This window comes from Triplophysa rosa, linkage group LG4, assembly GCF_024868665.1.
Source record: "Triplophysa rosa linkage group LG4, Trosa_1v2, whole genome shotgun sequence".
In the NCBI taxonomy this organism is placed as follows: Eukaryota; Metazoa; Chordata; class Actinopteri; order Cypriniformes; family Nemacheilidae; genus Triplophysa; species Triplophysa rosa.
The window spans coordinates 31,361,377-31,387,842 of record NC_079893.1 but is presented as its reverse complement, the minus strand read 5'-3'; the positions used below and the strand labels follow the sequence as shown (position 1 = coordinate 31,387,842).

The 26,466-nt window shown below is 45.2% G+C and overlaps 1 protein-coding gene across 3 annotated transcripts; it reads right to left on the bottom strand.

Moving 5' to 3' along the window:
• Positions 1-860: 860 nt before the first annotated feature.
• On the bottom strand, positions 861-26,442 carry LOC130553357 (uncharacterized). 3 transcript variants are annotated; one of them, XR_008962851.1, is made up of 34 exons: positions 26,424-26,442; positions 20,804-20,832; positions 20,617-20,638; positions 20,263-20,284; positions 20,124-20,163; positions 18,579-18,722; positions 18,070-18,263; positions 17,883-17,983; positions 17,618-17,736; positions 17,351-17,518; positions 17,039-17,238; positions 16,837-16,949; positions 16,623-16,729; positions 16,290-16,466; positions 15,967-16,175; positions 15,777-15,874; positions 15,573-15,601; positions 15,360-15,381; positions 15,218-15,245; positions 15,065-15,128; positions 14,809-14,955; positions 14,516-14,724; positions 14,319-14,422; positions 14,047-14,165; positions 13,780-13,947; positions 13,468-13,667; positions 13,266-13,378; positions 13,052-13,158; positions 12,719-12,895; positions 12,121-12,326; positions 11,707-11,807; positions 11,367-11,485; positions 8,997-9,152; positions 8,772-8,885 (listed from the first exon to the last, which is right to left on the bottom strand). XR_008962851.1 is itself a non-coding variant. In XM_057332276.1 (28 exons), the coding sequence occupies exons 2-28, from the start codon at positions 9,057-9,059 to the stop codon at positions 1,278-1,280; spliced, it is 3,654 nt and encodes a 1,217-aa protein (XP_057188259.1). In that variant the 5' UTR covers positions 9,060-9,152; positions 11,367-11,480; the 3' UTR covers positions 861-1,277. The 3 variants fall into 3 exon arrangements, 1 of the variants encoding a protein (XP_057188259.1); XR_008962852.1 differs by lacking the exon at positions 18,579-18,722; XM_057332276.1 differs by lacking the exons at positions 11,707-11,807; positions 12,121-12,326; positions 12,719-12,895; ... (26 more) ...; positions 20,804-20,832; positions 26,424-26,442 and adding exons at positions 861-1,360; positions 1,479-1,731; positions 1,809-1,903; ... (20 more) ...; positions 8,248-8,375; positions 8,498-8,583 and having other exon boundaries at positions 8,671-8,885; positions 11,367-11,480.
• Between the last annotated feature and the right edge of the window lie 24 nt (positions 26,443-26,466).

Genomic DNA, 26,466 nt, shown 5'->3' with positions numbered 1-26,466 from the left:
CACCAGATCGTAGAACTGGCAGTCTTGTAGTTGCTATTTGTAGCGAAGTCTGTTGATCATGAGCGAAGGCTCCGAAGAACAAAAAGGTGAATGAATGAGGCACGCCGTCTCCCTTTTATACCCGGATATCTGGGGGCGGAGTCCGGCATGCAAATTTAATTCGCCAATTTCATTGGCCTTTTCTAAGAAGTCGGAAGCGATTGGTTCTCAGGGACGAACCCCATCTGTCGGCTCGACACAACGTCGAGAGACCGACAGAAAGGGAACTGTTGATCTGTTTGTTTTCAAAATTCCTATTGTGTACTTTATGTATTAATATAGGTCAAAATATCCAAAATATAAATAATATTGAGAAATATAGACAGCAAAACAAGAGCAAAATGCCCACCTTCATCCAAAGAAATCTCCAATGGTATTAAAATATGTCCGTTTAAGTTCCTTTTTCAATAGTTCAGTCTATACCTCCTCTGATGTTCAGTCTGTGTCTAATATATAAGTCTCGATTTAAAAGGGTCTCAGCTCAAGGCAGGGACAAGGATCCATATCCTGAAAATATCCAAAGGCATCAAAAGTTCATTCAAGCTCCTATCCAATGGTCCAGTTGATTCCTCCTCTGAAGCTCAGTCTGTTACCAATCTCCACACAGGCCCCAATTTGAAAAGGGTCTCAGCTCAAGGCAGGGTCAAAAATCTGCTTAAAAATGATAAAAAATGTTGCTCTCGGAGTTATCGGTTCTTTTTAAACTATCCGTTGTCTATATTAAGAGGTAATTTTCCTCTCGCTCTCTCTGTGCGCTCACACGCACGCATGCACACACACACGCACGCACGCACACACACACAAAGAGTCTTCACTTATTAATAGCTGCTTATTACTTTAATTGATTTAAATTACTAGAGACAAAAAATAACAGTGACAGTGAATACAGAAATAATTTATTAATCTAACAAGTGTGATTTACTTAAACATTTTCAAACAACTGTAAACAATTGGACGATTCTTATCTTTAATTCTTAAATGAATTCAGTTTAACATTACCACCCATAAATAAGACTTCATTCTGAGCTGATGATAAAGAAAATCACTGACATCAGCTTCATTATAATTGGATATTTGCGATTTCTAAAACTAATCTCTTTTTTATTTTCATAGATTATTGCTGTTCAGATGTTTGATTAGTAACATTGTCTGACATTGATGCTAGTAGTGATTGATAATGACACGATTAGTTTCAGATCTGAATTTCTGACATTGATCTGATGGATTTGTGATATTGATTATGTATCACATGAATTCAGAAGCCAGACGCAGGATGCGATGAACCAAACTCCTGAAGTGACCTGCAGCGTTGAGGCAGAACCTGAAAAACAGAGGGTTTGAATACTCTCGCTTTATATTCTTCATGATGTTTGTTTGTAGGCAGTAAATGTCATTGGTTGTGGTGTTTCAGCGCATCATAATCAGTGGGTGTGTCTCACCGTGTGTCGTGCTTGAAGATGATTGACTCGTGGACTGCGTGATGCCGTCGGGTTGGCTGTTGGTGGGTTTGAAGCTGACGGGTTTGGGTGTGAGCGAGTCGGCCCGGCCGCCCTGCAGGTTCAGATTCAGCACATCTAACTGAGACTGAAGCTGTGAGGTGATCCACGCCCGAACCACGGTGTCGTTTTCAAACAGCTTCAGATCTGCTACAGCCACGCCCATCAGAGCTCGCGCATCAGCCACATTCAGACTCTACACACACACATCATGAAGTCAAATGACAGGCACTGATTCTGAGGCACATGAAGAGGAATCTATCGGTGTGTCACCTTGACGACGGCTATGGAAAGGCTTCTGAAGGTGGTGATGTCAACGGTGATGTTTTCAGAGGCCAGAGCTTTAATGTCCTCAGCAGAAGCTCCACCTACACATGCACACGCACACGACAATAATGCACAAGAGACAACAGTTGTGTGTGTGGTTATATTGAGAGGTGTTAGACGGAGGTGTGTGTAGTATTGAGGTGTATGTGTGTGTTACCCAGGAAAGGGCTGATGAGGTGCGAGTAAGCAGGCTGGTTGTCACGTTTAGCGCTGAAGGCAGATCTTGCTGTGGTGTACAGGACTGATTTCTGCTCAAAGGTACACGAGGAAAGATCCGGGACATTGCCGTTCCTGCACACGTAGAGAAGAGAAAGAAAGAATTGATTGAATGAATGAGAGTTCATGAGTTTCTGAGTGAGGATGAAGTGATATTGTGTGTGTTGTACCTCAGGCTGTCTGCAGTAATGTTCTGAAGTGTGGACGCGTCCAGTGTGCACAGGTTTGACAGAATGGCGTTCAGTTCATTGGTGCCTAATGTATGACTGTCCACACTCAGATATCTCAATATCACCTCTTTACTCTACAAAACAACAACACCACCACAAAAACATCAACACACAACATATGTTTACGTACCAACTACATTATAAAACATCCAGAACATCCAGTCGTGGCCGAAAGTATTGGCAGTGACATAAATGCTGTGTTTTGCAAAGTTTCTGCTGAAGCTGTTGTGGTGTTCATTAACATTGTTAAAAGATTATTATGCAGAGTGATCCGATGCATTTTAAATCATTGCATCCCATACAGAGGACCTGTGGTCAATCCTCCAAAAGTGAGTGGACAAGCAGAAGCCCACAAGTTGTGATCAACTCAAGAGCACTAATAAGGCAAAGTCAGGATTAGGCCCAGAAGCTGATATCCAGCGTGCCAGAGCCAATAACAGAGGTTATGAAAAACTAGGTTTTTGCCAATAAACGCCTTTAAAACTTAAGATATCCAGTAAACCACAGAAACACGTGGCAAAATCATCTACAAATACAGAAGCAGCAAACTTTGCAAAACACAAAATTTATGTCACTGCCAATACTTTTGGCCACGACTGTACAAGCGGTTTTTATACAACTGAATTATATAAGGACTATAAGACAAACCAAACTTCATTTTACAAACCTTTCGTCAAACTTAAGGCCAGATTTACTAAACAGAACAGCACGAGAGCACAATTCCAAAAAAGCACTGATGGGTGTGGATATTTCTGCAGGTGATTTACTACCAAGGCGCACATTAAAAAGTAGGGTGTTTTTACGCCAAAAGAGGCTGTTAGTAAATCTGTCCCCAAATCTGTCAAATTTAAGCGCGCACACACCTTCTCTCTGTCCCATTCTCCATATCTTCGGTCCATCAGAGCTGTCAGGGTGTCGATTATGGTGATGTTCCACGATCTGATTTCATCCAGCGTGGCCTGACGGGAAACAGCCGCTAGAACCGTCAGCACGCTGTCGTCCAGACCCTCAGGGTACGCCTGACACACACACACATTACAGTTACACACATACAGCAGTCTTGAGTCACAACACAACGTCACGTTACAATCACCTGATTGAGTTTGTTCAGGATGATTCTTTGGAAATCGCTGTCATCAACTTTGTCGGTGACGGCGGCCAGGTTACTTTTGAGGATTTTGAAGTCGAGACACGCGTCAAACTGAGCGGCGGTGTAGCCGAATGGGAAGGAGGCGTCGGCAATGACGGCTTCAGTGACGTTACCCAAAGTGCAGCCTTACATCAACACACAATAACACCAACAATCAAACAACGCTGAACCGCTCCACCGCACTCTTTATTCATCTAGAACCAGCTCGTAGTGTTTGTACCTGCAGAACGTATCATTCTGCTTTGAGTGTCTAACTCAGCATTACAGTTTTTGAAGAGTTTCTTCAGTTTGTCTTTCTCAGTGTTTCTGTCCTTCAGCGCCGGCATGAAGACCTTCAGATGTCTCCTCTTCACAGACTATAACACACACACAACAGACACGTCAGATTCACACTAACAGAATGAAGGAAGAGAAGAGGGTAAGACATGAGAATAGATGTTCATACCACACTGAAACACTTCCAGAATGAATCGGTGAAGTACAGAGGCAGAACTTCCAGACGATCCAGCGTCTGCTCATCCCACGAAGATGAATGTCTGAAATCAAAACACACGTTACATTCATCTGCTTCTCATGACACATGAAGCACAACACGGGACACACTGAAGCTCTTTTCTCATGTGGATCTTTGAACGGGATCTTCATTTGATGAAGAGGCTGTACCATATCTAACAACAATATCTAATAATATTCTTACATACTGTAAATACAAAAAAGGTAGCAACATTAATATGATATAATCTTTAATGAATGATGTCTAAATCTTAATTACAATCCGAACAAGCAATTCGTCTGGACGCCTGAAAAGATGTAAATCGAATCTACGCATGTGTCATTTTGATGGTAGTGTTCCTCACCCGTATGGTGTGTTTCCAGAGAGCAGCAGTGTTTCTGCAGCACCGATCTGAGCGTCTGACAGATCGCTGCAGGTTTTCAAACTCTCGATGATGATTGGATCAGAGTTCTGGATGTACTCGGGCTCCAGTGTGCACGTCAGGTTACCCAGAACCTCCACATGCTCTCTGCTCAGACTCTGACCTGATATATCCTACAACACACACACACACACACACACGCACACACATCAACATTAACATCACGTGTTTATGACTATGCGGTGCGTGTGTGTGAATGTTACTGACCAGACAATTGCGTGCGTTGTTGAACAGAGTTGTCTTTTTGTTGAGGATGCTCGAGGGAATAGTGAAATCCGCCTTGCCCATAGCGCTAAAATATGACCTGCAGTTTGTCCTCTCCACCTTCTCATAGCTGACATACAAACACAACACACAGGTGAAGAAACAAATGTGTAAGATCGTGTGTGTGTGTGTGTGTGTGTGTGTGTGTGTGTGTGACTCACCCATAGTACAGCAGCATGTCCGGCGGAAGATCTGTGAAGCTCAGCGAGACGTCATTTTTCACGTAATTATACATGCACGTCAACTACAGGGTGAAGCAATAAAGAGTTACAGAAAACCCTGAAGATAAAAGAACACATGTGTGAAGCGCCGTGCGTACCTGACTCTCTTTCAGCTGAATCTTCTGACGTCCAGGTCGATGTCTGCACGCTTTCACCAGCTCCTTCACCTTCTGCTCGCTCATGGTCTGTGCTGAAGTGCAGGTGAAACCCTGCAGCAGAGTCTCCGACAGCCTACAGGGGGCGACACACACAAACACATCACACACAACTCCACACACAACTAAACCAAAAACACAATCTCTGAATAACTTACTCCTCGGTATTGTCACTGACTTCAGCCACAGAACGAAACAGCATCACCGCCTAAGCCACAAACAAAGAGAAATTAATCCTGACACACAAATAAACAAAAAATCTTTTCCAATGAAATGTATGAATTTCACATTAACGTGTGCTGTCATCATCAAAGGCATACCAAACAAAAGACAATAAGATCTGAAGAAACATCGCACCTGATCGTGTGTCCAGTGCTTCTGGTTGATGAGCGTGACGTTCACCGAACTTTGAGACACTAGCAACACTCTGGGGATCGAGCTGGCCAACATGTCCGGAACATTCTCAATAACTTTATTTTCATCGATGGACACGAGCTGGGGAGGAGAAAATTATTTAATAAAGGAGTCAAAGACTAATGAGTCCGTCTGGCGGTTTCTGCACTCCGTCATACCTTCATGACGTAAACATGCTGCACGATGGACGGCGCCGAAATGATGTTGGTGATGAACGTGGGGTTGGTTGATATGGTCAGAAGCTCCGCCGATGAAATGCTGGAGATGACGTTCGACTGAACGCCTTTGACCAGCGTCCCGAGAGACAGCAGCGAGGAACCCGAGCTGATCTGAAAAACATGCACAAAGCCGCTGGATGAACTTGTCAAGAACACAAGGGTATGATGTCACTCAACCCCAAACCCTCTCAGACTTCCATTTTCCATTTTGTCTGCGTGTATTGTGTTGAACGTGGAGCGTTCGGTAGAAGACTCACTGAAAATCCTGACTCTGTGAGAGTTTGCACGATGGCATTAGCTTGACCCTGATTCCAGCTGGTGATGTTGCTTAGAGTCGGCAGCGCGGATTTGATGGCTTGAGGAGGGGCGGAGATGATCTGAGCCTCACTCAGGCCGACACTCTGACTGCCGAGCAACTGGATAGAGGCCGATGTGATGGACGGGAGATTGGCGGTGAGAGCCGCTGTGATCTGAAACATGATGGGGGATGATGGGATATGAGTCACCGCTGCACAGCAACAGATTGATTCATGAATAGATTTGTTCAATACCTCCAGATCTTCAGTTCCATTGCAGACCATGTTGATGCTCAGTATGAGCGCCATAGAGTCTCTCTCTCCTAGATTCTCAAAGGCGATTGAAGGGACACTACACAAGAAGCGACTGGGCAGCCTGCGCACACACATGAAACAGCAACCATGTGTGAATACATCTTGTATTATTTGGGTTTGTTCACTGTGAAGTCAACTTTTTTCATTCATGTTTTTGTCTTGATTGTTTCTGCCTTTTGACCAATATGCTTCTGTATTCATTTCTTACTTGATGGGATTGAAGTATGGGTTCCTTGTGTACAGTTGGGTGGTGTAGTACTCTATGATGTCCTGTTTGATCTCTGCCGTCCTGTTGAACAGCTGAAGGTTCTCCTGGTTTTCTAAGAACATGCCGATCTAGAGAACGAAGCAGACACAAGAGCGTTACTACTGGAGATACTCGACTGGACTCTTCAAACGTGAACGTGAACGTCTGCTACCTGGTCAGTCGACACAAAGGACTTGAGGTCAGTGAGGGTGAGATAGCTGATGAAGATGCCGATGGAGCGGACAAACCAGTCTGTGGAGTTCAGATGAGGATCTGAGGGGTCGAAGCACCGCGGAGAGCCGCCTGTACACAAACACACACAAAGTCAGCGGTACCGTTCTGCGGTTCAAACATCCCAGTCAGTATAGAATTATTGAGCCTGAAAACTGGCTCACTGTACATTGTTTCTTATATCATTCAGTATTTAAATCTTTACCGTTTGTCAAATAGTTCTTTATCGAGCTGTAAACGTCAGCAGGGAAGATATCTGTGCTGGTGAAATTGAAGTTGTTTCCTAGAACAAAAACACTGAGCACACACACGTAGCATTAAGCCAGACATTCATATTATTGTGGTGTGTAAGCACGCTAGGTGGAAGTAAGGACGCATACTTACAGTTTTGTGTAGGACAGACAGGTGGCGCCACTGAGCTGTGCCGGGACGATGAGCTGCGCAGTGAGGAAGGGCAGATAGCGGAAAAGTCGCTGATCAAACCACTGATCCACCTCAGAACGGTTCTCCACCCTCAGAACCTGAGGCCACACGCAGGACAACACCTGCCGGGCCAAAACCTCTGACTCCACCGGCTCCTGCGGGACACAAAAGATGAGAAAGAAAATGACTCTTTAATGTGACGTCGCAGTCAGTGACTGAAGGTCACAGGTGATTTGGATGACGTGGTTCTGGAGTAAATCATGGAAATTTAAAAGCACTTGAATTAATATGGCTACCGGAGAGAGTACGGGACTGTTTTCTCTTGTGATCTTTTGTGGGTTGGACCGTTGACATATGTTATGTATTACTTACACTTACATACACACTGATGAACATTTCAACGGATTCTTTACACAACATGACTATCTTTTTCTTGACGGAAATTCAAATAAGTAGCAGTTGTGTGTGGTGTTTCCTTTCCCATTCTAAGAAAGAGAAGCGTAACATTCGGCATCATGAACACTTGACTTGGTCTCCCAGATGTTGGTACCCAAATGTTGACAGATATGCGTATAACTTTGCTCTTGTCAACAGTATGTTAGTGGCTGTGATTGTGAATTTTAAAACGCTTTCATACCGCTGTGTTTTATTAAGCAATGCAGAGCATTTGAATGAATATAACAGACATGGCGACATCTAGTGAAGAAGACGAGTAATAACACTCACATTCATCTGATCGTGTGTTTAAAGATTGTGAAAATGATGTCCAGACTGATTAATTGCTTTAAGAACCATCAGCACATCTGTGTTGCCTAAAACATTACATACGTAGGCCCTGGACAGACAGCACCGAGTTTTACCGTCTCCATGTAAAGTGTGGTCTGGTTGTACTGCTGGAGCAGATCACAGAGTCCAGATCCATTGCTGAGAGTTTGGGTTGAGTTCAGAAACTCCCTCAGCTCCACCGTGGAGACAGAACTTAACACCTGCAGAAAGAGAAGCCATCAGAACGGCGCTGATGGACAGGAGGAGGAGGAGGAACACAACGGCTGGATATATGGCTGCAGTACCTGAGACCGTCTTTCCACAGGGATGAGGGAAATGATGCCATTCACGTCTGGAAATCCAAAGTGAAGGAAGGAATTCTTGAGGAAGATGTAGAAACTCCCGTCGACGTAACAGCGTAGAGGCGGTGCATCTACAGCAATACACACGGGTTTACAATGTTGAATTCTATTCCACAAACTGTTGCAACAACACTATATTCAGCAGAAGGGGGTTGTGTTTGATGGTTCGTGTGTGTGTTCGAGCATTTTCTACCTTTGAGTGACTGTTGGATGTTGTCATATATCTGACGCTGTATGTCTTCATTCAGATTTGATCTCTGGGTATCCAGAACCTTCACTCTGTTCACACAATGAAACACACAGGGTGAGTTTGAAGAAACGCTCTCTCACGTCAGTAAAACACTGAGCTGAAAGTGAATCTCTTACGCCTCCTGAATACAGCTGCAGCTTCGACTTCTGATGATGTCAAAGTACACGTTAACGTTTGCTGAGGTCAGAACGGAGAGCAATGGTCTCAGTCGAACTGTCAGCCATATCAACACCTCTGAATCATTGAGAGATGGGGAGGACAGGCCAGCTCTGTCTAACACAACCTGAAGAAACGCTTGTTTCACCTCCTCAGAGTAGTTCCGCTCATTCTTCTGCACACAAGAGAACATATCACTGGACCACATAAACCAAAGCCAAGCGGTCAATGAACATTTTGCAAACACATGAAGAAAGAATATCCGGCTACCACAGCAGCAACATACTTGGATGTTTAGAGAAAGAACATCAAAAAAGTTTGACAGCTGCTGCGGTTTAACAGCACTCATCACAGTTTAAACGTCCAGTGCTCCGTGAAGCTGTGAGGGGGAAGAGCACAACTCAACCAGCTGAGACACAGTCAGAACCGCTGCCGCTTCAACCTGAACGAGAAAGAGAGACACACGGCTATTAAAACAGAGAGAGAGAGAAAAGTGGAGATAAACTTTTTTGGGGAGATAAAAAGTGGAGATAAATTTGACCCCAATAACTACCGAGGCATCTGTGTGAACAGTAACCTGGGGAAGACTTTCTGTAGTATCCTGAATACTCCAATTCAAGCTTTCCTTACCAAACATAATGTCTTCAGTAAAAGTCAGATCGGATTTCTACCAAACCACCGCACCACCGACCACATCTACACACTACAGGCATTAGTCAATGAGCACGTCCATCATAAAAACAAAGGAAAAATATATGCATGTTTTGTTGATTTAAAAAAAGCATTTGATTCAATATGGCATGAAGGCCTATATTATAAAATTCTACAATCAGGCATAGGAGGAAAATGACATCTTATGACATCATTCAGGGGCACGGAGTAAGACAGGGATGCAACTTGAGTCCAACTCTGTTTAACTTCTATATAAATGCTGTCAAATACTGCCGAAGGTCTAGCAACACCTACACCTGCTAGAGAAATACTGTCAAAACTGGGCCCTGACAGTCAATCTGAACAAAACTACAATGATGATTTTACAGAAAAAAGCCAGATGACAGGATAACAGATACACATTCACTCTGGGAAACACTACAATAGAACACACTTTACACTACGATGATCTCGGCCTAAAAATCAGCGCGTCAGGTGGTTTTGGTCTGGCAGTGAATGCACTGAAAGAGAAAGCTAGACATGCGTTTTACGCAGTGTTGGGTAAGTTACTCTGAAAAAGTAATTAATTACTAGTTACTAATTACATATTCAATAGTGTAATTAGATTACTGTACAAATTACTCTCTCCAAAAAGTATTTAGTTACTTATTACTAATTACTTTCTATATCCTACATCAACCTTGATTAGTTAAGTGATTGAAGGATAGACATGAAACGGCTTATTTAATTCATTCAAATAAATAATATTAAACTACATAATGTACTCTTATTAACTGATCAAAGTATACAAATGTGAGAATTATACATTAAAGCACAGATTTTAAAGTTAGACTTTTACATCAGAATAACTGATGTAATAGATCAATTACATCAGAAGTAACTGTAATTAAATTACAGAAAAAATAAGAGTAATCCCTTACTTTACTTTTTCAAGGGAAAAGTAATTAAATTACAGTAACTAATTACTAAGTAACTAGTTACACCCAACACTGGTTTTACGCCATCAAAGGCGAATTCACCCAAACACTTATTCCAGTTCCAATCTGGTGTCAAATCTTTGATAGTGTGAGTATGCCTATAGCTCTATATGGCTGCGAGGTTTGGGCTCCACAGTGTCTGACAGATTACTCCAAATGGGATAAACACCCCATAGAATCCCTGCATGCTGCATTCTGTAGAAACATCTCAAGAGTTCAGAGAAGAACACCAAATAATGCATGCAGGGCTGAATTAGGCACATACCCCCTGATAATACACATCCAAAAACGTTCTCTCAAATTCTGGAAACACCTTAACTCAAGTCCTCCTCACACACTTCAATATGAAGCACTTAAAACCCAAGAGCTGAGACCTAAAGCCAGTCCCTTCTGCCAGCTGCCTCTGAACCTTCACACCGGCACAACTGAACAGAACCAAATCAGAATAAACCAAATGATCAGAGAAAGTCAAAAGTCATATTGAGATCATTGGGAAAAGGAAAGTAAAAACCAAAGTAAACTGGAATGCTATCGGACCCTAAACAGAAAATACAATCTGTCAGATGATGTCTACACTGTTGGAGATGTGAAACAGAGACGGATCCTGAGCGAATACAGACACAGTGATCACAGTCTGGCCGTCGAGAGAGGCAGACACAGACAAACATGGAGTCTGTGCACACTGGGACACTGGTGAGGTGGAGATGAGACACACTTTCTCCTTCATTGTGATCAATTTAAAGATGTGAGAGAGAAACACTTTCACACAATGTCAAAGGTCATGCCAGAGTTTGATAGGTGTTGAGAAACCGAGCGAATGCAGATGTTAGTGGGGGAGAAGAGACACACATCAGCTGCTGCACAAACTACTGCCTTCATCTCTTACAATCAATGCACATATACACCCTTTACTTTTATTCCATTCTCATCTTTCTGCCTACAGAGAGCGGGAGAGAGACACAGGTTTTAAAACAGAAGCACATAGATATGTATAATTCTCTATTCACCCCATTAAAGTCTTTATTGAAGGTGATGAAGTCAGTAAAGAAGGCGAATGTACTGAACTGTCCAAAATTTTTTTGCACCCAGTCAGAATCATTGTTCACACTCAGCACACACGACTGTCCTGGAATATCAGAGAAACATATTACGTGTTACACACATACACCATACCCCTAAACCTAACCATCACACAAAACTTCATTTTTACATTTTCAAAGAAAAATCATTTATAAACTGGTTTCCTGATGGGGACAATAAAAAAAATGTCCCCACAAGGCCACAAATGTCTGGAATTGTAACTTTGGAGGGAACATTTGGTCCACACACTGATACAGAGAAACGTACCTTGGCTGGTCTGGTGGGAGAGATAGTCCTGTATGAAACTGTAGACATCTTCTGACTGAAGCAGTGTGAGACTGCTGAAAACATTATCGCAGCCTTTGATTCTACAAAGACAGAAATAATCTCATGAATTAATCCTCAATACTAATGTGTGAGAGAAAAACAGTTCTGGATTTCTCACCAGAAAAGTGATGATGATGTCATAATGTTTGATGAACCAGAAAAAGCCTGATCTTAATTTTAGAGTGGCACTTTTAATATATATATTCAATGCATTTGATGAGTATAAACACAGAAAATGTGTTGACTGCCCAGATGACAGATCACAAACATTAAATTATGAATAGTTTGTAACAAGCCAAGAATCTCCTAAAATCTTTACAGGTCAAACTGTGTGTCCACAGGTGATTTGCTCACATTTCTCTGTAGGTGTCACAGCTGATAGTTCGGGGGATGACAGAAAGGCTTTCTGCATTCATTCCAGGCAGGAAAAGGTGCAAGTAGGTCTGGAACCACAGAGTAAAGTTCTGCGGGGTAAAGGTTTCAAATCTGATCTCCAGAGCAGTTAAGGTCATGTTCAGAACAGTGCTTCTCACAGCAGAGTCCAGTCTTGACACGTTCCTCTAAAAAAATAATAAACACAATGATGAAATTATAGCTGTGTTGCAAAAATTTGATACAAAAGAAATATAACAGTATTTCAAAGATCACTCTCAATAACAGTGGATTTTCACGATTCATCACATCACCATGATATAATTTAAAGTAAATAATATGTAAAGTTTGAAAGTAATCAAAAACTATGAACACTAAAAACACAAACATATTGCAACAACAGCACAGACAGCAGAGCAGATACTTTTAGATACTCCTCAGGTGTCTGAAGCCAACCAACAATGCTTAATGTTATTAAATTGAAAAAGTTAAGGTAGATTGAAAATAATAATTAATACACATAACGACTACAACTAACACAACTCATTTAGCCAGACAAAATCAGACAAAAACAACGCACCTCCTTGGTGACTTCCACGAACGCTTCAAAGAACTGTTCGAGCTGCGTTTCGTCTGTGGATTCCAGGATGCTGCCTAGCACCTCCTTCACCACGGCCTCATTTTCCAGGGCACCCGTGGACGGATCCAACAGCAGCTCCGCTTTCTGGTCAGGTGAGAGGGACTCCAGAGCTTCCAGCTAAGGTGAACACAAACCCCACCACCAAGGACACAGTACATGACTTTCGGTGCTCTGCTCCCCGGCCCTCAGTGAGCTCAGGCGGCAGTGCAGCCCAAGGGCTGGAGACAAAAGCCCCGTGACAACAGAAACGTAAAAAGGATGTGCGTATTTTACCACTGTGACGTTCAAGTCCTTAAGGTCGGAGTAACTGGCCGCCGTCGAGAAAAGACCCAGGTTGATGTTCAGCCACTGGGCATCCCTTCGAGCGTTCTGTCCGCAAGCTGTTTTTAAAGAAAGGTGTGGAGGCAGGTTATGATACTGGACCAACAGCTACTTGCAAATGACGCACGCTGTTCCTGCGATGGAGTAACACTGGAGCAACAGTTACCTGGCGTGTTGAATTGGGTGGCAAAATGCTCGAGGTACTCCACCAGAACCTGGGTTATTTCCTGGATCCTGAGGGCCGCCATTTCGGAGAACACCATGCCCAGTCCTTTGACGCTGCAACACAAAGGCAGAGAGGGTGATGAGGGTCACATGCCGGCAGAGTTCTGCGCCCTCCCTGAGCCCAAGGTGGCAGAGGCACTCACATCACGCGGTAGTTGGTGCAGTTTATGTCAGCTGTGACTGTAACTAGCATTTCCGCGGTGAAACTGGGGAGGATTGGGGTGAGCTTCACGGTGAACCACACGACCCAGTCTTCGGTCACAAACTCCTGGAACACCCGCTGGATGATTACAAAGGTCCGGTTCATCATCACGTCTCTCACAGCAGTGGGGATAGCGGTGACCTGCGGAGACACAAACCGAGGAGCGTGAAAGGCACTTCGATCACACCAGGTACGTGGGGCTAGCGTGCGTGGCTTCCGCACGGCCAGGCATCTTAATAATCCATCGACTTGCCTCAGGAGCAGCGGCCAGCGTCGTCAGGAACTCGTCCACATTCTGGAAGGCGTGGCCATCCTCCAGCCGGTCGAACACGGCGTTGATCTGATCCGTGTTGTTCAGAGCGCCCGAGCTCAGTGTGAGTTTGGCTACTTGGGTGGGAGTCAGCAGATCCAAAGATCCAAACTGAAAGACAGCCAACAGAGAGGTTATCACCGATGAACATCAAAACCAGCGACTGCTTAATTGACCGCCCCGCACGGGCAGCTGAGGCAAGTTACTCACGCTGGAGAAATTTCCATTTAGAGTCTGCAGATCCTCCAAGGCGGCATATTCGGAGAATTCGCCAAAGTTCCGCTCAAGCCAGTCGGCGCTGCTTGCGGTTTGGGAAAGACAGCCAGCATCTGGGTTTCGCACACAGCATCAAGGAAACTCATCAGAACCCCACTGAATTGTGAGCCAGCTGAAATAGCTGGGACCAGCCCAGTTGCTAAACATGCCTAAAGCAGTGAGGCACTGTAGATGTCCGCTCAAGACAGCGGTGCGACTTCACATACCTGCTAGGTCACCCCTGGACAGGAAGGGAACGATGAATTCGTTGACGACCGTCTCCCTCAGCTCCGCTCCCATGAGCAATGCTTGCGCGTCGAGAGCCCGCACCCTAAATCAATGAAGATCAGCGATCGTTAGGGATTGCCACACTTTACACTGCCAAACCCCCTCTCCCGTTTCTCTCGGCACTTGGTGCACTTACACGACTTGGTAGGTGTCACAAGTGAAGTTCTTGGAGCTAAGGCAGGAAAGAAGGTCCCCAGAGATTGCTGGCAGGAGCGGCCGAAGCTTTTCCGCGAACCAGCCGCCAACGAAGCCTGCGTCTGACAGCTCCGCGGCGTCAAAGTTGTAGACCATCACCTCTCCAATGGCATCCAGAGCGTGAGTCGCAGACTGCGTTACGGCGAAGGTCTGTTACGGAGAGTGGGACATGCCATTAGAAAACTGCAAGGCAGCGCTTTATTGACTGTTCCAGAAAACGGGCGTGTGGCCAACCTTGTTGGAGTTCTCTGACAGAGCGTCTCCAAGCACTCCTGAAGATTTCTGGAAGAAAAGCTTCCACATCTCCACTGCGTAGAGCGTGCTACCCGCCAGCTCGCAGGACAACAGCGTGGCAAGGTCGCCGGAGGACAGAGTCATAGCCTTGAAAGGAGAGGACACATTTGGGCAGTTAGAGGAGTTAAACATCTGCCTGGGATTCACGTGTCACGGCAAATAGAGGCGTTTGGCGTACGTGCAAATGAACACTTACCGAGGAACAGGCATACTCGGGGATGTGCGATGAGCAGGGATCACCTCCAGACTCAGTTGGACCGCTGCAAATTGCAAAAGCACATTTTCTCATTTCAAAAGCCCCTTCTGTAGCCAAGCTATGTTTTCGTTTAACAGTAAATCCAATACTCACCTTTGCAACCCTCTACAGAGACTCTCTTCTGCAAAACAAGAAACAACAATGAGGCACACAACTTCATAGCTAGCTACAATGTTTTGACAACTTCAAAAGATTCTGTTCATTCAGAGATTGAGCTTCGCGTGTTCTGACTCACCATTCGCTACTGTTTCTTTGCACTAATGAGAGAGAGAGAGAGAGAGAGAGAGAGAGAGAGAGAGAGAGAGAGAGAGAGGCAGAGAGAGAGAGGCAGAGAGAGAGAGGCAGAGAGAGAGAAGTTAAAGCAGTTAGAAGAGAGACGTCAATCACAAGCAGCTCAAAATGGGCTTTCATTCAGCTCAAAATGCATTTTAAACAATCAAGCACTTACAACACGGACTGGACCAGGAGGTGAGCAGCCTGAAGTGAAGCAGAGACAAAAGAGAATTCTGTCAGGTGAAGGCCACTCATACACTGCATACGTTCACATGCATTTTTCTTTGATTGCATTTGCCCTTTCTGTTAAAAAATAAATCTGACAACGCTTTTTATTTCCCCTTCATCGTATACCAGAGAAGTTTCGAAAATGCCATACCGTCTGGTGGTGATTCACGAAGTATGTCTATGCTGGAATTGAGCTCCTCCTGTAGTTCGGATGGGAGAAGCGCCAAAGCAATCTCTAGGCCTCGGAGTCTGTTTAAACAAAGCAAAGAGTTTCAACTGTCAAGCACCTTTTTACAAACTGCAGGAAAACGCAACACGCAAAGGCCAATCGAATCACTCACACTGCATCGTAAGAGTCACAGCTGAGGTTGGTGGGGATCACCACCAGAAGCGAAGGCTGGAAGCTGGCCAGCAGCACCACGAGATTGACTTGGAACCACAGCTGGTAGTCGCTGGTTTGGAAGGTGGGGAAGTCGGAAGCCAGAGCCGTCAAAGTCATATTCAGCATTGTGTCTCGGACAGCTGTGTTTTCGATGTAGCTGACGTTTCCCTGGCGGCGAGGGGAACAGAGATGCTTTAGAACCACACAAGGAAGTTCCGGGCATAGCTTGCTCGTTCAAACACATTACTGGCACAATAAAGCGGAAGACTAAAAACAACGCACCTCCTTGGTGACTTCCACGAACGCTTCAAAGAACTGTTCGAGCTGCGTTTCGTCTGTGGATTCCAGGATGCTGCCTAGCACCTCCTTCACCACGGCCTCATTTTCCAGGGCACCCGTGGACGGATCCAACAGCAGCTCCGCTTTCTGGTCAGGTGAGAGGGACTCCAGAGCTTCCAGCTAAGGTGAACACAAACCCCACCACCAAGGACACAGTACATGACTTTCGGTGCTCTGCTCCCCGGCCCTCAGTGAGCTCAGGCGGCAGTGCAGCCCAAGGGCTGGAGACAAAAGCCCCGTGACAACAGAAACGTAAAAAGGATGTGCGTATTTTACCACTGTGACGTTCAAGTCCTTAAGGTCGGAGTAACTGGCCGCCGCCGAGAAAAGACCCAGGTTGACGTTCAGCCACTGGGCATCCCTTCGAGCGTTCTGTCCGCAAGCTGTTTTTAAAGAAAGGTGTGGAGGCAGGTTATGATACTGGACCAACAGCTACTTGCAAATGACGCACGCTGTTCCTGCGATGGAGTAACACTGGAGCAACAGTTACCTGGCGTGTTGAATTGGGTGGCAAAATGCTCGAGGTACTCCACCAGAACCTGGGTTATTTCCTGGATCCTGAGGGCCGCCATTTCGGAGAACACCATGCCCAGTCCTTTGACGCTGCAACACAAAGGCAGAGAGGGTGATGAGGGTCACATGCCGGCAGAGTTCTGCGCCCTCCCTGAGCCCAAGGTGGCAGAGGCACTCACATCACGCGGTAGTTGGTGCAGTTTATGTCAGCTGTGACTGTAACTAGCATTTCCGCGGTGAAACTGGGGAGGATTGGGGTGAGCTTCACGGTGAACCACACGACCCAGTCTTCGGTCACAAACTCCTGGAACACCCGCTGGATGATTACAAAGGTCCGGTTCATCATCACGTCTCTCACAGCAGTGGGGATAGCGGTGACCTGCGGAGACACAAACCGAGGAGCGTGAAAGGCACTTCGATCACACCAGGTACGTGGGGCTAGCGTGCGTGGCTTCCGCACGGCCAGGCATCTTAATAATCCATCGACTTGCCTCAGGAGCAGCGGCCAGCGTCGTCAGGAACTCGTCCACATTCTGGAAGGCGTGGCCATCCTCCAGCCGGTCGAACACGGCGTTGATCTGATCCGTGTTGTTCAGAGCGCCCGAGCTCAGTGTGAGTTTGGCTACTTGGGTGGGAGTCAGCAGATCCAAAGATCCAAACTGAAAGACAGCCAACAGAGAGGTTATCACCGATGAACATCAAAACCAGCGACTGCTTAATTGACCGCCCCGCACGGGCAGCTGAGGCAAGTTACTCACGCTGGAGAAATTTCCATTTAGAGTCTGCAGATCCTCCAAGGCGGCATATTCGGAGAATTCGCCAAAGTTCCGCTCAAGCCAGTCGGCGCTGCTTGCGGTTTGGGAAAGACAGCCAGGATCTAGGGGGCACAAAAAAACACATTAAGGAAGCATATCACAACATCACTGAATGTTGTCTAATTTTAAAGTCATCAATACATTGCAAACATGTAATTTTTTAAAATGTTTTAAAAGACAGTTTTGAGTTTTTGTTTTGAGACTGTACCTGATAGCTCTCTCGAGAGAAATGACAGAATGAAGCTTGAATAAATTGAGGCTTTTAAGCTTTCATTAACCACATGCACTTGTTGATTAAGAGTTTGAACTCTATAAAAGACATCAAAATAAATAGGTTGAGTGATCAGCCACAATTTCAACATGTTGGTCTAGAAGTACAGTACACCAAGGCATACATTGTCTGGTAGGTGACACATGAAAAGTTGATCTTGCTCATGTTAGATAAGAACTCTTTTGTGATGTACGGGAGGATTGGGATCAGTCTGACACACAACCATGACTGGACAAACTCCACATTCTGTGCATTGTCCACAGTCAATGTGTGCAAAGCTCCAAACCTGTCTGCAATGTTCTCTATTGAAGAAGCTCCCTGAAACAGAAATCATTCATATTGTTTTTGATTTAAATAAATAACTGATTAGGAGATAAGCGATTAATCCTTTAGGCTGTAAAGACAGTTGCACATAAGTCACTAGTTCTGCCCCCGCCAAATCAGTTGTGAAAATTTTTAGATATTACAAGCATGAAAGCATGAAAGCAAATTTAAAACAACTTTGACTTAAATAAAGCAATATTTAAATAATACAAACAACATTTTAATGAAATGAGAAAAGCAAAGCAGGCAGATTGAATCAGCAAATGTTTTCCGGCAGCAGATAAAAGGTCTTAAATGTGTTTTTCTTACAAGATGAACTACGACATTTAGTGTTGACGTAATGATCATTCCAAGCTCACATTGGAGCATATGAAGTTCCTCTTGAGGGAAACTAGCATTGTTGGTTGATACACATTGTAGCTGATGTGTAGCATTATCCACTGCACTTAGAATCTAGGTATGAAAAAACCAAAATTTAGCCCCACAATTGGAATGCTGAAAAATTGGTCTGTATGAAGGGTTATTTACGGTCTCTTTCCTTAGACGAAAGTTTCTCCTTGAAAAAATGCAAATTAAGCGTGATGTACATATAGGAGAGAATTGTAAAATATTAAACTTAACCATTTAATTGACCTCACAAGCGAAATTCCTTTTGAGGTGGGAAGGTTGTAACACTACAAAGCATTGTTGTTACAGGTGTTCATTTGCATATACATTTGCCACCAACAAAGGAGTGGTGTATGGCAAATATTTCTGAAAACTTAAAGAAGTTGAATATTAACTATTTCTATTTTCAACCTTATATTACTTGTTATTTAGAATTGTAAACTATAGTGGAAACGAGAACACTATTTTTTCAAGTTCCAACATAAAACATTATTGTATAATTGCAACAAACAAACAAAAAACATGAATCACTCCAGAGATCCAAAAAAGTGATCATACAAATGCAGATTCATCAATCAATTCACAGAAAATGTAACCATTCAATAAGCCATTCTAATAGTGTTTGCGCTTCCTCTTAGTTCCCCAATGCTTATCAAACAACCGTTTTCTCTCATTGAAGCGCTGCACTATACCAAAAGCACATTCTGAGAGTCCGTCATTTTAAAAGCAGTCTCAATCGCAAAGCTCCCCCAATGCAGTGTAAAGCTAGCTTAAATCCTAAAACGCGGCTGCCACAGTACAACGCAACAACTATGAACCCCAACGCTCCCTAGATGACGTCGCCTCTACTAAAGTCTCTCCGCGAGCCACTCCATTACGGATCCCGATAGGGCATTTTTGAAGGACAAACCTTTATTGTTTAATCAAAGTAAGCAAAGGCTACTCACGACAGGATAGACAGGACAGGAACAGACAGAATTAATAAATATCGGTCTTGCCTGTTGATAAATACCAGTGGTTACGTTTTACTTCACAATAAGGAATCATGTTGGAATTGACGCTGGAACATTTGTTGGAAAAATGTTGTCAGACACCGTGTACTGATTCACGAGCTAGAATGAGAAACATGCTGCAGAAGGTTCAGCACTCTATGGGAAACACGAAGAGTCCCATGTTGGGTTCGACTTCTTGATATCAAAAACCACGAGAGCGAATCGCCGGATATCGTGAGTCAAGTCAGACGTATTGCGTTCGATAAAACTCTATATTAGTCATTTAGATCAAAGCAGCATCGCTTTTAGATCAATTTACTTTCCTTAAAATGTACTTTGACTGATTTTGTGATATTAAGTTTACAAATGATTTCAAACGCTTCAGCGGAATGCATCGGAGCCTTACTCAATCCGACTAATGGTAAGAAGTACATCAGTTTATAAAAAAAACAAGTTAAATAAAGAGACGACTCACCAGAGAAGTGAAGTTGTTTGTGTTGCAGTAGCCTGTTGTTCTGTAGTAGCAAAACACACAGCGAGTGTGAGTGACATATACAAGAAATATCACTGTTTATTATTGGCGTTTATTCATTTTAATGAATTAAAGCACTCACACATTGGTCAGACTGCATGATCCTGTTTCAGGGAAAAGTCATAGATTTATTCAGTTATTAGCAGGTATTTATTTACCTCTTCATGTGAACAGTTCTTTCCCTAAACTGGTATTGTCTTATCTATCCACAAGAGGGCACTACGTATACAGAACGATTATCACTGACAGCACACAAACCAAATGTGCTGTACAAATGTCTACTGTACATTAACTTGCTTTTATCTAGAAAGACTTGCAACTGAGAGAGTGTTTACATTTAGTCTTGTTTATACTGAGAGAATATTACTGAGCACATTTCACAATGATGTTCCTGACTTCGCGATATTTAAAGTTTTGATGTAGTGAAAAATCTCACCGTTTGCATGTGTTGGATTGCACTGAAAATGCAAAACAGAACAAGTTACAAATATGAATTGCCATTTTATTCATGTTTCATATTAGTACATTCACTGGAAGTGGTTTGTTCGAAGGGTTTCCGGGATACACTCTTCTTGGCTCTAGTAAAGTCAGACGTTCATATTTTAATGTGATGGGTCTCTTACCTCTGTGGTGCTCAGGGACACAGATGTTGCTGTTGAGAAGAAAAATTCATAAAGCTTACCAATATAAATGTACAGAAAGCAAATTAGGTAATATTGCATTAATGTTCCATAATCAGCTTTAGCAAAACACCGTATTGTTAAGTTGGTTACTAGGAAAATCAGTCTCAGATCAAGCAATATATTTCTCAAGTGTGCACAAGTGTGTGTGTGGAGTCGACTGGTTTGACCTACATCATAAGGATGCACAGTCCTTACAATGCATGTATTCATGTATTTGGCCACGCCCCCTAAATTATGAGGACATACCGATCTCCTTGTAATTCAAAACGTAAAATAAACATACTAAACTGTTTTTATTGAAAATGTAAAAGTGCAGAAACTTTTTAAGGATGCTTAGGTTTAGGGTTGGGGATAGAATATACATAACAGTTTGTGCACTATAAAATGCATTATGTATATGGAATGTCCCTGTAAACCACCAATACCAACATGTGTGTGTGTGTGTGTGTGGGAGGGTGTACTTATCCTTAGCGTTTTGTCAAAATGTAAGTCTATGGCATATGTAGTCTTTTTAGTTCCCTTTCGAGGGAACGCTACGCTGCGTCGACATTGTGACGCTATGGGAATGCCCTCTGCGTGATCGCGTCTGAAGCACGTATGTAAAATCAGTCCAATGGAGACTGTGTGCACTGTAACAGGCTGCCACTCCGCACGCTTCGCTCGCGCTTGTCGCTCTTCGAGGAGGATGGCAGGCCGCGTGCTCCCCGCGGTTCCGGCCCCGCTTCTGCTGAGGCAGAGCGGAGGCTCCGATCGTGGGGATCCCAGTTGGATATCGCGGAGGGGTATGAGACGTGTTTTGCCCTTTCTCAACCCTCTCCCGCGGGGTTCAGTGCCCCGTCTCTGGATTCTCGCCATCCTCATTCGTCCCCCTCCTATGACGATTTATTGGAGGTAGTGACGAACGCCGTAACTCACCTAAAACTAGATTGGCCGGCTGAAAAGCAGAGCGCTCGCCCCCAGAGTATGCTGGATGAGCGCTTTCTTAAACAGAAGCCCCAGCCGCCGTGGCCTTGTCTGTCATTCAAAACTCCATATTCTGCCTGCATTCACACTCCTCATGCCACCATGTACTCCAACATCATGGGGATGAGTGAACGCGGGTATTCAGTGATTCCCTGGGTCAAGCAGACGCTTGCAAGCTCTCTCTCCCCCTCCGCGGCGTCGTAGCTAAAAGCTCCCACACTCCCCACTAAACCCGTGAAGTTAACATCGTCACTAGTGGGGAAAGCTTATGAGTCTGCAGGGCAGGCTGGGGCAAGTTTACACACTCTTGCTGTCGTGCAGGTGTACCAAGCAGATGTGTTAAAAGGGTTCGATGAGTCTGACAGGGGTGGCGGCTCGGACACTATTAAAGAGCTTCGCCAGGTTACTGATGTCTCTTTAAGGGCTATTAAAGAGGCAGCCAGGGCAGTGGGCAGGTCTATGGCAGCGTTGGTGGCCACAGAGCGGCATCTGTGGCTCAACCTATCTGACATTAAGTTGTCCGACAGAGAGTACCTGTTGGATGCTCCAGTCGCGCCCCCTGGCCTCTTCGGTGATGCTGTCAACACTGTTGTCGAGAGGTTTAGGGAGGCTCACAAACAGTCGGCGGCGTTCAAGAGATACCTCCCCCGTCACGATCAGAGGTCGGGGGCTGCTGGGCGGGAGCAGCCCTTGGCATCGTATAGAGCTCACCAGAAGCAGAGTGTGGCATCCCGCGCTCCCCCACAGAGAGACTGGGGGTCGGGCAGCCGCGCTTGGCTGAACCCTTCTAAGTAGAGAACAGAGTGCTGTTATCGTATGCGAAGAAGGCTTCGGCTAAGAAAAAGTCCTGATGACTGCCGGACAGTTTGTCACCTCACTTCGTGGTGACCGGCTCTCTCCGATGCCCCTGCGTAATGCATCTGTTTGCCCCGCCCCAACGCGCACTTCGGGGCACAGCCATCTTAAAAGAACGGGCATCTTGTGTGCGGGGAGAGATCGTATTAATATCAGCACTGGTTCCCGCCAATATGTTTCGGGATGTAGGGATCAATTCAGGCAGTATGCCAGCAGCCAGCCCCGTGAGGCTGGTCCCTCTTATAGATTATCTGGCAGCGTGGGAACATCTGCCAAAAATATCTCCATGGATTCTGCATACCATAGAAAGAGGTTGCAAAATTCAGTTTTGATGTAGTCCACCTCAGTACAGCGGAATGTTAATTACCGCTGTGGGTCCCAAACAGACATTAAGAATGGAACAAGAAGTGAAAACTCTCTTGTGCAAGGAAGCCATAGAATATTTTCTTCCTCACGAAAGGGAGTCAGGCTTTTACAGCTGCTATTTTGTAGTCCCGAAGAAAGACGGGGGGCTTCGTCCTATCTTAGATCTACGCCAACTGGATATTGGGGTTGAGGCTCAATGCCAAGAAAAGTGTGCTTGCTCCAGCTCAGAGAACCTCTTTTCTGGGTGTAATATGGAATTCGACTACAATGCAGGCTTGCCTGTCCCCTGCTCGTATCGAGTCCATTCTTTTAGCCGTGGGCAGAATGAAGATACGCCAGTCATACACTGTGAAGCAGTTTCAGAGACTGTTAGGTCTGATGGCAGCAGCATCCAACGTAATACTTTTGGGTCTACTACACATGAGACCATTTCAGTGGTGGCTGAAAACCAAAGGGTTCTCCCCAAGGGGCAACCCGTTCCGCATGATCAAGGTCAAGCACACATGTCTCCGTGCCTAGGCACAGTGGAAGAAACATAGGTTTTTATCCCGGGGGCCAGTGCTGGGAGCACAGTGTTGTCATGTAATACTAACAACAGACGCATCCCTCACAGGCTTGGGTGCCATTATGGAAAGCCGAAAGGCTCAAAATTCAGTTTGTCTAAAGTGGGAAAGCCATCACCTTGCTTGGCACATAAATTGCCTGGAGATGTTGGTAGTGTTTCAAGCTCTGAAACACTTTCTTGGAAACCTTCGAGGCTACCATGTGCTGGTCAGGACAGACAACACATCGGTGGTCTCATGTATAAATCACCAAGGGGTCTGCGATCACGCCCATTATCCAAACTGGCACGACACATTCTCCCCTGGGCTCAGGGGAAAATACTTCCGCTCAGAGCAATGTATATCCCCGGCTGTATGACAGTGGCTGAGGCCCAGGGAATGGAGACTTCACCCCATGCGGTGGAGCTCATTTGGAGGAAGTTTGGTCCAGCGGAAGTGGACCTCTTTGCATCTCAAGAGACAACACTTTGTCCGTTGTGGTTCTCCCTCGATCACCCAGCCCCTTTGGGGCTTGACACGATGGTACAGCCGTGGCCGCGGCTGCGTCTGTACACTTTTCTGGAGAGGGTTCGTCGAGAGAAAATTCGCCTACTGCTGGTAGTCCCATTGTGGTCTAATCGAGCATGGTTTCCAGACCTGGTGTCTCTACTCGACGGCCCGCCATGGGAGATCCCTCTGAGGAGGGACGTTCTGCCTCTGGGGGGGGGGCAGTATTGCAGCCCTCTACCCGAAATTGTGGAAGCTGCATGTGTGGCCCCTGAGGGGGCCAGGCTAGTAGGCTCGGGTCTTTCAACTGGGGTGGTGGACACCATCCTTCACTCCAGAGCTCCCTCCACGAGGAAGCTGTATTCTCTTAAGTAGAGAGTATTCACTTTGTGGTGCAATGTGCACCTACACGACCCAGTCAACTGCCCAATTGGCACAGTTTTGGAGTTTTTTCAGGAGAAATTTACCGCTGGGTTATCCCCCTCCACTTTGAATGTTTATGTGGTTGCCATTTCCGCCTATCACGGTCCCTTAGCTGTTCAGTCACTAGGGAGAAACCCATTGGTAACCCGCTTCCTTCATGGTGCTTTGAGGCTTAGGCCTGTAAGCCGCGCCAGGGTTGTTGCGCCTGGGATGGTTAAGGCTTTCTTGTATCCTAGGCATGGTTATGTGCCAAAGGTGCCTACTAATGTGCCGCGGCCCATTGTCTTACAGGCCTTCTGCCCTCCCCCGTTTGGGGATCAGAACCAGGATAAGCTAAACTTGGTGTGTCCAGTGCGAACACTGGATGCTTATGTGCACAGATCTTCTTCGTGGAGGAGATGTGACCAACTCTTTGTGTGTTTTGGTTCATCCAGGAAAGGTTTTCCGGCGACCAAGCAAACACTCAGTAAGTGTATAGTTGAGGCTATCTCTCTTGCATATGAGGTCTCTGGACGGCCGTCACCTGTCGCCATCAGCGCTCACTCTACTAGGGGTATGGCAGCCTCCAGGGCTTTATGGCTAGGAGCTTCAGTTCAGGATGTCTGTGATGCGGCGGGTTGGTCCTCTCCGCTCATGTTCATCAGGTTCTACGAGCTAGACGTCGGAGCTACACCTGGGGGCCAGGTGCTTTTGTTTTAGATGTGCGCAGTGCTTACACACAGACAGGCATTTGGCAGTATGGTGCGTTTATATTGCGTTCCCGTAGCTTCACAATGTCGACGCAGCGTAGAGTTCCCTCGAAAGGGAACGTCTCAGGTTACGCATGTTACCATGGTTCCCTGAGTAGGGAACGAGATGCAGCTTCTCCCTTCCATACTCCCTGCATTCCTGTCACGCCTTGCTTCGGCACATTTAGGCTGAACCCGGCTGTTGGAATGTGCTTTTATAGCTTCCTTGTCACGACTCTGCCTTATCTTGTCATGGTTTTCTTGGTCTTGTGGCAGAGTCGTGACAAAGCCTTTGGTTTAGTGTGAGAAAGCCATGGGGTGTTTATCTTTTGACACTCCATGTGTTTTCTCTTGTCTTGTCATTGGCCCCGCCCCTCTCATTTCCTGTATTGCTTCCCTTCCATGCCTCATGTTCCCCACCTGCCCTCGTTAATTATCCTTTGTTTGTCTTCCCTTTAAAATGCCCTCATGTTTCTTTGTCCTGTGCTCGTGCGTTGTGCCTTGTGCTATGTTTCGTCCAGAGTTCCATGTACCCCGTGTCCGTTCCTTGTACTGTGAGTTCCTGTGCATTGTCCGATACCTGTGCCTTGTTTGTTTATTTTTATTACCATACCCTGCCTTTACGTTGTGTCGCTTATTGTTTAGTTTTTCTTGCCCCATCGAGGGAAGTGTTTTGTTCAAGTTTTGTATTTTAGTTCGTTCTTGTTTTGACACCCCCTCGTGGGTATTTACTTTGTTTGTTATTTGTAAAATAAAGTCTTTGTTAACCCCTTATTTCCCGCCTGCCTGCACTTGGGTTCTTCCGCCTGGCAGAGTCATGACATTCCTGGTGCACATACGTGCTTCAGACGCGATCACGCAGAGGGCATTCCCATAGCATCACAATGTCGACGCAGCGTCTCGTTCCCTACTCAGGGAAACATGATTACATGCGTAAACTGAGACGTTTTGTATGCATATTTGTTTGTGTATGGTGTGTACAAGTTTGGCTGTACTTGTACAATGGCACGTTTTTTTTAAAATGTCAGGTAAACATATTTGGAGATAAACAAAGAAACTGCATGTGAGGATATTTGAAGGTTTAGAGGTCATTAAATGGCATTTAAGGTCTCTACTAAAAGGACTACATCTTAAAAGGTTTGTGTTTCTGTTTGCGTTTGTGCACGTGTAACTTACTCATCCAGAAATTAGATAAAGAGGTGGCTTTTATATTCGACGT